Source organism: Meleagris gallopavo, chromosome 21 (assembly GCF_905368555.1).
Source record: "Meleagris gallopavo chromosome 21, MGAL_WU_HG_1.1, whole genome shotgun sequence".
Lineage (NCBI taxonomy): Eukaryota > Metazoa > Chordata > Aves > Galliformes > Phasianidae > Meleagris > Meleagris gallopavo.
Window position 1 is genome coordinate 9,916,103 of NC_139424.1, and position 11,276 is coordinate 9,927,378.

Here is an 11,276-nt window from a genome sequence, read left to right on the forward strand (position 1 = left end):
ATGAAAAATTCTAGGGAAAAAGTATAAAATTCTGGAGGGAACACTGCGAGGGCAAAAAGCATCCTGCTTTCTTCTCATCAGGGAGAAGCAGGGAAGAGCTTCCTATTGAAACCAATATGGCCACTGCCCACCGTAACAGACAGGCTGAGGCAGAAACTTAGGCTAGTCACACCTTTCCCAAGCAGACCTCCAAGGGGCATAAGAGATGCCCTTATCTTTGACCGTGGAGAACTTTAGACTCTGAAAGTCCCCCTAGGGGCTGAGTGCAGAGGTGGGTATCATTGGTGCAAGCATGCCCAGCTCCACGAACTTTTCGAGCAAGTGGCCAGGTTGCAAGAGGAAGGTACCAGACAGTTGTAGTATCCAGGAATCAGAGAGAGATTAAAGGGTGGTATTGTGAACTGACACAAGCTGACCAACAGCCCTTGTCTTAAATCCCTGAAAGGGAAACAAACTAAACTAGCTTCCAACCTTGAAGAGACATTCTGCAGTAACACAAACGAGATGGAGGACCAGTCCTTCATTTCCGCTTACAGCAGAAGGAGTTTCCCCCCTGCTCCCACAGTGCCCCTATACAACAAATATGAGCCTCTGAGGCTGGAAAAAGGGGAAGGTATGGGTCAAGACCCAAGAACTAAGTTGGTAAGTTGGTACAACCAAGGATCCTTATTAGAACCAGTGCCACCAAAGGATGGCAAAGGGTGTTAATAATCAGGAACTTCTTACTGAAAGGAACTGAATCACTCATTTGCCATTTGGACAGTCTCTCCAGAGAGTTTTGCTGCCTGCCAGGGGCCCACATTTGTAACATCAAGAGGCTACTGTCGCCAGTAAAGCTGGAGGACTGCTATCCACTATCCACTTCTGCTCTCTCAAGTAGCATCACATGAGGTCGCAACACAGAAACCACAAAATATTAAGAAACTTTAGGTTCCCAGAAAGATGTTGAAGGGATCAGGAATGCAGGTAGTGTTCTCCTCTATTCTCCCATTGAAGACCTTGACCCATGCATTGTCAAGGTTGTGGGTGTGGGTTCTCATTTTATTTCCTGAGCATTACTGCTAAAACATGGAGCCTTTCTCCAATTCCAGGCCCCCTTTTTCCTCTGCTTCCCTTGTATCAGATCTAACAATTGTGCAACCACAGAGCAAGTCGCATCAGCTCAGAAATCAAATGAAAGAATAAACTCTTTTGTTATCAAAACCCACTAGTTTTCCATGAGATCCTGTTTCCACACTGTTATGTTACTAGATTGCGGTAGAAGCAAGCAACCACATATACGATGTCAATGTGGTCATTGTGAAGCAGCAGCATGTCCTAAAGCAGCAACAGACTGCAGCTAGACTGAATTAAATGTAACAAACTTGAACCCTAAACACTGACACATGGCCCTCACCAAGACTTATTACTGTAAGCACAGAGACACACAGGGGCACTTAGAGGGCTACAGACCGACCTGTCTTCATCTAGACAAAAGCACAAGACATTTGGTTACATGAGCTTAACCCTGTAGAGGTGTCAGAGAAGTTAGGTCCCTTAACTTCTGTCACCACCTCCTCAGTTTCATTCATTAATTGCTCTGGGATTGATCTTTTCTCAGTGATAGAAGACTTCTTGCTGAAAATAAGGTGCTCATAACAGCATGATGCCAATTTGCCTCAGTCTCAGAGCTACTACAGTTTGGGACACATTCCTGCATAACCTTTCCTCTGCTGTAACAGTGACCTCAGAAGGAGCCATTCAAACAGCATCATTCAATGACTTTTTTTGAAAAACGCTTCAATGCAGCTCTGACTTAGCTTTGCTTGTAGGCAAAATGTAATCCAGCAGCACCTAGGTTATGGAGCACCTAGAAACCTTCCCCCAGAATAGTTTATCTTTGTGCCAGGCAGTGTGCATAATGACAGCAGAAAGACAGTGATCAGTCTCTGCCAAAGAAAGACTGCAGCATAAAAAGAAAGGGAGACAGAGGCTCAGAAAGGTATTGTGGTGTACCACAACTGTACAGAATACCACAAAAAGATATTGTGGTTGTTCACAAAAAACCCACAAATATTACTGACAGCTGTGCCTTTCCACACTGAAAAAGCAGCAGAAGGCAGGCACAGCTCCTTCTAGAATTTTCTTTCCTCATTCTTTTAAAATTCCCCCCAACCTTTGACATGTTACAGAACTGCATTTTCATTATTTAAATATTTATTTATTTACTCTGCAGCTTATTCAGCATCCTGCATTGACTGAAGGAAGGAGAAAAAGAAAGACAGTTCACAGAATCACAGAATGGCCACAGTTGGAAGGGACCTCAAGGATCATGAATCTCCAACCCCCTGCCACATGCAGGGCTACCAACCTCCTCATGTAATACTAGACCAGGCTGCCCAGGGCCCCATCCAATCTGGTCTTGAACACCTCTAGGGACAGGGCATCCACCCGTCTCTGGGCAGCCTGTTCCAGCACCTCACCACTCTCTCTGTAAAGAACTTCCCCTTCACATCCAACCTAAATCTTCCCTCCCTCAACTTCAAACCATTTCCCCTTGTCCTGCTGTTATCTACCCTTTCAAAGAGTTGGCTCCCCTCCTGTTTGTAGGCTCCCTTTAGGTACTGAAAGGCTGCAATGAGGTCACCCCGCAGCCTTCTCTTTTCCAGGCTGAACGAGCCCAGCTCCCTCAGCCTGTCTTCGTAGAGGAGGTGCTCCAGTCCTCGATCATCTTTGTGGCTCTCCTCTGGACCCTCTCAAACAGCTCTTTGTTTTTCTTGTACTGGGGGCTCCAGACCTTGACACAGTACTGCAGATGGGACCTCACAAGAGCAGAGTAGATGGGAACAATCACCTTCCCGTCCCTGCTGGCCACTCCTCTTCTGGAGGAGCCCAGGATACCATTTGCTTTCTGCGCTGCAAGAGCACACTGCTGGCTCATATTAAGCTTTTCATCCATCAAGACCCCCCAGGTCCTTCTCCGCAGGGCTGAGTCAAGGACAATCTACAAACAATGTGTTTTTGAAGAAAAAACATTGTTTTCCTAGTTTCAACGCTCTTTTTGAAATTAAATGATATTTTCCTCAGCTTTGAGGGAAGTTGCCAACTAAAGTCTCCTATCAGGCACTTAAATTGCTGGAAATCAGCAGAATGTTTACATGACGGACTCATCATAGTTAAGGAATGAGTCCAAGTTACCACCTTTAACCTCAAACTTTTCCAGACTTTGGAACTGACAGAAATAAATCCTATAATCCACGTACACAGGTTCTGCAGAGGTCACGCCAAGAAAAATAGGCAAGGCTAGGTGAGCATACTTTTCTACTCTAGGAAGAACTGACTAATTCTTACTGACTCATCATGACAAGTGCGGTTTACTAGCCTGATTCAAGGTAAGAGTAAATTTCTGGACAGAGGAAGCTTAAGTTCAGGATAGGAACACTAGATTGGAAAAAAAGTGGAGATGTACCATCTCTTTTTATCCATCTAAAAACCAAACTGATCTAGATCCAGCCTGATAAGAATTTGGGCTGACAGGTTTGTAGACCTTTTAATCACAGATGTTTATTATGACACTGTAACTCAACAACTTAGTATCTTCAAATGAGCAGGACCCAAGCAAGTGATAATTCTCCTACTGCCTTTATCAGTCAAGGTTCTCTGGAGCTGATGGAAACTGAATTTCATAGGTACATCCTCCAAACTTCAAAAGAAAGCAAGGTCCCTTTCTTTCACCTTGACAAAAAAAATCACTGGAACAAGTTGGTACTACTTCCAAAGCAATGCTGATTTTATCCTGTTTTTTTTTAATACTACAATTTGCTCGACACCATCCAAACCACACAGAACATATTAAAATAGTGTTCCTGTCTCATGCAAGATTACCTCTACTATGCATGTATTATTTGATACATAAATGTATCTCTCTTAAAAATGTAACAATGTTATAATTAGAAATCTCATCCAGTTTGCAGAATGACTAACTCAAAATCCTGTTCAATCCATGTAGTTCCAGATCCTGAGCTTATGCTATCCAACAGCCTTACACCAACCTCCTGGCTCCAATGATTATAGAAAGAAAAAGAAAGGGGAAAAAAAAAAAAAAAAGGAAAAGAAAAAGAAAAATCTATGTGCCAAAATTGCTGCATAAATGCTTTAAGAAAAATTAACTCAGAAGGCAAAAACTAATCCCAATTTTTACATATCATAATTTTAAACCAATCCCAATAGTTCTGACATAGTTTCATATACCAGCTACTGTCCGTGCTGGATTTGGATGCTCCCTCTCAGCTCAGCAGCTATAAACTAAAGACCTTGGAACATTCCACAGAGTTACTTTTAAACACGCTTTGTTTTTGTTTATTTGTTTTTAAAGAGATAAGCTATCTTATCTCTACTTAGTTTCAATAATTCAGACTTTTCAGAAAGATCTACTTAGCTGAAGTTTAAGACAAGAAATAAACAGAAATTTACGGATCTAGCTGTAGCAACTGAACAAGTGGGTTTACTAAAGCACTGCAAATACAAAAAGCGATTCTCCTCATTATTAGAATTTCTAATCCATCCATATTCCAAGACGGAAAAGGAAAGGTGAGCAATTTTCCATGTGCAATCTCTTGGAATAAAGGGGCAAATAAGACTGCCAGCTTAACAACCTTGAATACAAATGACCACCTGATACTAAAACTTATGAATTACAATTACTTTCTGAACCATCCTTCTCTGCAGAAGTCAGTCAGACACTGAAATGGCCGCAGAGAGGGAAAAACAAACAAACAAAAAAACCAACATACCTCAGAAAGGGGAGGGGGAAAAAGAAAAAGAGAAGACAAGGAGCAAACGTACAAAGAACACACTCCCTTCCCCACCCTACACCCCCAAAGCACTCTTCTGCAGTACCCAGAGAGCCCTGTTCTTGGGTACAATATAAATCTGGGGCAGATAACACAAATCCTTTGTAACACTGTCACTGCTTGTGTTGCATGCAGGAAATGGGGGCTAATAAATGGTTATCTTGTTAGTCTAGCCCACTCGATAGACAGAAAGGCAACTGGGTCCATCTAAATGAGCACATAGACTGTCGTACATCAGATTTCAAGGACAGTGTAGCAGAGACTAGCCAAAGATTATATTTAAAAGGATATTTGTGTCCTTACTTTTGAATTATGCTCAGAACTCCTTAGCCACATTTTCTTCTCAATGAAATCACCTTGAAAAGTAATCTAGCAACGTTAGAAAACAACAGTTCACACAATAAAGATGCTCAGAATCTCCAATACCTGATCTTCACCCTGAGAAAGAAACTCTTATCCAGAGTATTTTGATAAAAGTGTTGAAGGGAACAGAACTCAATTCCTTATTGGGATAAGAACTACATCAACTACACAGTAGAAAGAAACCCAACTAATAAATCTTTTTCAGGAGCAAAAGAGTACATCTTATTTGCTGCTTTTTCCAGAAATGTATTATTTGCTTCTCCTATCCCAGACTTATATAAGCATTTACTCTGGATGGAAGTCTCATCAGTTTTTATCACAACCACTAATTTATCTGAAAACACACACAGTGGCATTTACGGTACTCTGCTTCAAGTGCTTCTGTTGCACAAATAGAAATTTCAGACAATTCAGGGAATATTTTCATTACCACAGAGAAACTGGGTGACCAACACAGTGATCAAGGCTTGCTCCTTAGTCATTTGAGCACAGCCACATTACATAATTTTTCTGATTAAGACTGTAATCTCTGCGTGCATTTGGCATGTGTAGCTCTAGCTGCATCTCCCATAGTTCTCAGTACTGAGATTCCTTTTCAGTCAGCTATGCTAACCCTGGAAGCCATCCATCCTTGTGGGGAAAATTGTTGGGAGGACACTGGGGAGCTACCACTACTTTAGTGATCTTCCCTGAACCCTCAAAGCTAAGAAGGTTCCAGCCAGAACTAAAGCACATTATGTGCTTTTCAACCTACACTGATATCTAAAGCTGGATAATGCCATAGCCTCAATGCAAAGCTTATCACAGAGCATGGAGTTCCCACTACAAATAGGCAGTGGCAAACGGAGAAGATGAGTTGTATGAGGCACCACTTCCTCTATCTCTTCCCTGGCACTGAGCTTATTTCTGTTTCTTGCAATTTAATAAGTATGGCTAGCTCCACGGAGGAAAAAAAAACAAAACAAAAAACCAAACAAACAAAAGATCTAGAAGTTGTGTAAGCTGTTCATGTTAATTTTTTGGGAGAAAAGGCAGCAACTGCTACAATAGCATTGGAATAGTACTGCACGTGGCTGCTTTGCCTTTTCATTTGGCCAGCTGTTGGATTGTGTTGGTGGGAAGTAAAAGGGCTGGAATGTTATACTGACTCTGCTCAATCGCACCCAAATAACTTCAAATTAGCTTAATTTCCAAGCTTTTACTTTTCATCCCCAAGGCTTGGATAGCCAATGCCACATTTTTCCATGCTCCAAGTCTTTAAGAATCTTGCAAGAGATAGATTAATATTAAATGGAATAGGCTTCCAGTTTTGAAGGCTAGCTCTCTAATACCACATAGTTATATAATAATCACCATGTACTGTCTAGAGGCAATCTCTTGGCATCAAGGATTGAACAGGAACTCTCAGCTCCTTCCACAGGACCAGATGCACTAGAAAAGTATTACACAAAGCCCAGTGCCATATGAGCTTCCCACTAACTGAGTTTTCCATGCACCACATTATAAGGCTTCATCTCACAGAAGCAGTTCTACCACTGGGAAGAACATCTCTGTGGTAGTTTAGGACATGGAGACCATGACAGCTTGCATGGGGCATACCTCTCTAAAAGTTGAGCCGTAGTAGTACAGCACAGCACTTGTGCCTCATAACTGTCACACTTCAGCACACTAAATCACTATGTTAGGTAAGCACATTATTGCCTGCTACATATATGCTGAGTTTTTCTCCTTTGTGAGCTTGGCAACTGACAAACAGCATCGCTGGCACATGGGTCCCCCCCTGAATCTGGAAAGGATATACAGATATTCACCTACACATAGATACTGATAGCTGAGACCGCCATAACTTCTATTCTTACTTCACACTCAACTGAGAGATTGCTATCACTCTAAGCAAGATCTCAGTTTGGCCAAGTAGCACCATGATCAGAAACATCTCCAGATGGCATAACTGTCAAGGCCATTTCTCTAGGCACCTTCCAAAAGCTCATAAATATTCAATGCACAAGAAGTGCTCCATGTAAACACTCCCCCGTGCTACCTACAGCTCAGCATTGAAGCATCCACTCATATCAAGTGCTCTTGCATCCTCACGACCCTCCTTCATTGCCCCCCCCAGCCACAACAAGTACTTACTTGGCTCCGACCAGACACTGCTAGCTTCGCAAGGTTGGAGAACCTGTCTGCAGAAAAAGCCGGCACTGGAGAGCTGGATCCCACAGCTGGAGGGCTCCTCTCTGCCTCGTCCCGCCACTCTTGCGGCAGCCCCGCCGACCGGCTAAGGGCCTCCACCTGCCGAGCAAGACGCTCCAGCTGCACCCGCAGGCGCTGGTTCTCCTGCTGCAGCTCTGAGACGCTGCGAGCCAGGGGGCTAGCGATCCGCAGCACCTCATCCACCTGCCGGCTCACGCCTTGCTTGAACACCTGAATGTCCACGTGGATCTCCCGGACAGCGCCCCGCAGCGTGTCTTCATAGCGTCCCAACGCCTCGCATACCGTCTTTGCTTCGCGGCTGCTCAGGTTGTCGATCTCGCTGGCCATGGTGTTCGTGGCCCCGAATAGGCGCGGGGGGAAACTCGGGAGCCGACGGCTGCAGTAGCCCGAACAGATAAAACCTCCCTCTAGCCGCCCTTAAGCCCAACCCCCACATCGGCCTGCCCCCACGGCTGCCGGAGCCCGGTTCGCTCCCATAGTGCCGACACAAAGCTCCGCAGAGCCTGCGGAGCGCCCGGCGGCGTCACCGCAGCAGTGCCGCGCTGTAGCGGGGCACCGGGACAGCCAAACCAGGAGCTGAGTGACTGCCCAGGGCCGCCCGACTCTGTGCGCTCCTTCAGAGGAGATGTAATTTCACGAGGGAACAAACGAAAGAGGGAGGGAGAAGGGGCGGGGGCAATGGAGGTTCACAGCTGTCGGGGCCCTTGAGGGAAAGGCCGGGCGTGGCGGGCTGCAGGCGGCGTTACTGAACCGGACCTGGAGGAGGTTGAGGATGCAGAGCTTGTGCGTGAAGGGAGTGAACAGGAGATGGCAAGTCGGGCAGGAATGAGGAGGGCAAGCAAAGAGGTCATCATCTCGTCTTTCCTGGGTTGCTTGCGTGAGGATGCCGAAGTAAACAGAACGTATTCCTTCCTGAAGAAGCACGAAGGCAAAGGGAAATAATTGGCTCTGAGACAACTTCTGGAGGAATGCACATACGTGCACCTTTCCCTGTGAGTGGAGAATCACCTCCCACAACTTGCTGACCATGTTTGTTTATTCATTAGAGCACAGAACAGAAACGTGACATCCTGCATGCTCCTTAATCAGAGAAAGTTTGAAGTGGAGGAACTACCTTTTTTGTCAGCATACTTTTTACTCCTCTGCTACTTTCAGAACTGCTTTATGCTTTCTAGTGAAGTGTAACAATATAGTACGTTCATGTCTTTTCAGTTCCCACATACCAGCACACTTTGCAGTACACAAGACATACACATGCCAGTGCTGTACTCACGCAGTATACAAGAAATCTAGACATACAAATCAAAGCCTCGAACGCTCTGAAGATCAGAGGCCTTGCACTTAACTGCATGAAATATGATTGTTAGCAAGTGCACATGTGAATAGATTGCAAGTGCTCTTGATGCAATCTCTCAGGATGTTACGCACAAATCAGTGTGCCATGTTGCAGTCATAATTCCATAGCCCTTAAAATCAGTTGTGCCCCAGAGCATATGTTAAGCCATTCCCTGACGGATTTCTGTAGTTAAGATTTGTTGCCACTTGAATCTCATTTTTAAGTTTTAATTCCTTGAGGGCACTTAGTGCAAGGACTGGCCACTGGGTTAATCTTCCTTCTGCCCCTGACCTTCCAGCAATCATTGTACAAGTCACTTAATTTTTCTGCCTGCTGAGGTTTTAAGACCCTTTATGCTCTTCTGCCAAAACTGGGATAACAGATGATGGATGTGATTTCTGTTTGTTGTCAGGCTTTTTTTTAAAAGGCTAAAGGCTCATATAAAGAAAGAAGGGGGTTCCCACTCCACAATAGCTAAGACATGTTATGGGGCTCTGTTACCAGATTTCTCTGGAGAGTACTATTGGTAACTTTTACATTTGATACCACAATTAAGCATTGTAAACCACAAGATATTGTTCATATTTCCACACTGGAACAATATTTTTTAGGGAAATCTGAGATCCTGTTTATCACTTCCCACTATCCAGTGTCTGAAAATAAAAGCATGTTATCTCCCAGCAGTCAGAGAAGCTATCCCTCCAAAGCTTATGGGGCTGTACTTGGATGAAATGAGTGTAAGGAAAGCAGGGGAGCACAGCCCACTAGTTGTGGAATTGTTGTGCCCAGGTGAGGATAAACTCCCTTTTACCATAATCACAAAATCATGGAACTGTAAGGGTTGGAAGGGACTTCTTAGAGATCATCGAGTCCAACCCTCTTGCCAAAGCAGGCTCCCTACAGCAGGCTGCACAGGTAGGCATCCTGACAAGTCTTGAATATCTTCAGAGAAGGAAAATCCACAGCCTCCCCGAGCAGCCTGATGGTGCTTGGTCACCATCACTGTGAAGAAGTTCTGATACTTGCCAGGTGCAAGATTGTACAGTTGCTTTTGTTAAACCTCATCTGGTTTCTTATTGCCCCTAATGTGGTAACTTAACTTCAGATGACCTTTCTGTTCTTTGTCAAGTGTTACCACCCTTGCTCTCCCAAAAGATACAGTGAGAGAAAAGAACTCACCATTTTTTCCATGCATGTGAATGACTGAGTTGAAGAATGAGCTAGAGAATCCTCACAAGCAACACAAATGCTTTCTGGAAGCAATTTAAAGTTGTTCACATTTCAAACCTTGAAAAAAATACATCCTACCAACACAAGCTAGCCTAAGAACAAAGTAATCCACTAGTATTTATGTACCAAGGACTTATAGAGGTGCCTTAGATGTAGAAAGACTTTGGTTAACCTAAATAACAGAAACAGATCCTAGAATCAGGCGAGTTGAAAATTGTTTTCCAATGAGGTTTCATAGCTGGATAGCTGTGAAAATTACACTATTTCAGCAACTAAATAAAGGACAGTAAACATTATTAATGATTTATGATCTTAACAGCTTATCTGAATCATTAGTTTTGCACTGAGAAGCTTATTTGAAAATAGTAGAACAATCAACTTGTGCAGGCTAAGAGCCAAGAGTCTTCAGGTGCTTAACATAACTGACAGGCAACTTTTCTGTTCTTGGCACCAGAGATTATCACAACATCGCAATAATGATGGTAGAGAAATAGCAGAGTGTGTACACTAAGCATATGTCTGCAGATAAATGCAGGTGTAACTTACAGATATCAAAAGGAGCAGCCATTCCCAGTTCCTGCAAGACCTTTCAGCACTTTTTTTTGCCATGTTCTCTCACTACAAAGAGGACTAGCAGAGCTAACAGTCTCTACAACACACTGGGGTGCCAAGCTCTGTCAAGGATAACGTTTAAGAGACAGCAGTTGCTGCCATGGTTGCAAACTTTGTTTTCTCAATAGTGATCTCAGATAACACTGAGGCCCAGTCATCTTCTTCTCAGCAAATTGCTATCCGATCATGTGTCTGACAGCATTCCATGGGCAGTTCCAATTCTTTCCAGATCAAAGTTCTAGCTTTTCATGGCAGTAGGCAACATGATACTGTGGCCCAGCACCAGCTTATACAGGGCTGCCAGGCAAGGGAAAGGCCTCAGCAATGGGACATTTTTTGAATGCACCTGTCCCAGAGTGCTCTGTTACAGAAGAGGTGGAAAAAATCTACTGTCACTTCACCAAAACCAGTTCCTTAATCACATCTCCTACTTAGCACCTGCTTCATCATGCACTGCATCTTAAAATGTGGCTTATTATTAGCTATTATTTTCCACAGCACTCAGTCTACCCAGTCTGGGGCACAGAGGTGAGACGTCACTGAAAAATCCAAGACTGGATACAAGTGAGCAAAAAGGAAAAATAACCAAAAGCCTTGTAGGTCCCAATTATGCTGTGAGAGTTACCCAGGCTGAGGATCTCACAAGCAAATCTGTGAGAGGAACGATGAAAAATTACTACCACAGTCAT

At 43.9% G+C, this 11,276-nt stretch overlaps 1 protein-coding gene across 4 annotated transcripts in view; it reads right to left on the minus strand.

Annotated features, from left to right (window-relative positions):
* Positions 1 to 10,252, minus strand: part of SMTNL2 (smoothelin like 2) — a 30,135-nt gene extending 19,883 nt beyond the window's left edge. For all 4 annotated transcript variants that reach the window (XR_014887560.1, XR_014887559.1, XR_014887558.1 and 1 more), the window contains exon 1: positions 7,332 to 10,252. Coding sequence is in view for 1 of the 4 variants with exons in the window: in XM_085240806.1 (XP_085096932.1) it covers positions 7,332 to 7,736 (405 nt within the window). In the remaining 3 variants the exon portion in view is untranslated. The remainder of the gene's footprint in view (positions 1 to 7,331) is intronic.
* Positions 10,253 to 11,276: the final 1,024 nt, after the last annotated feature.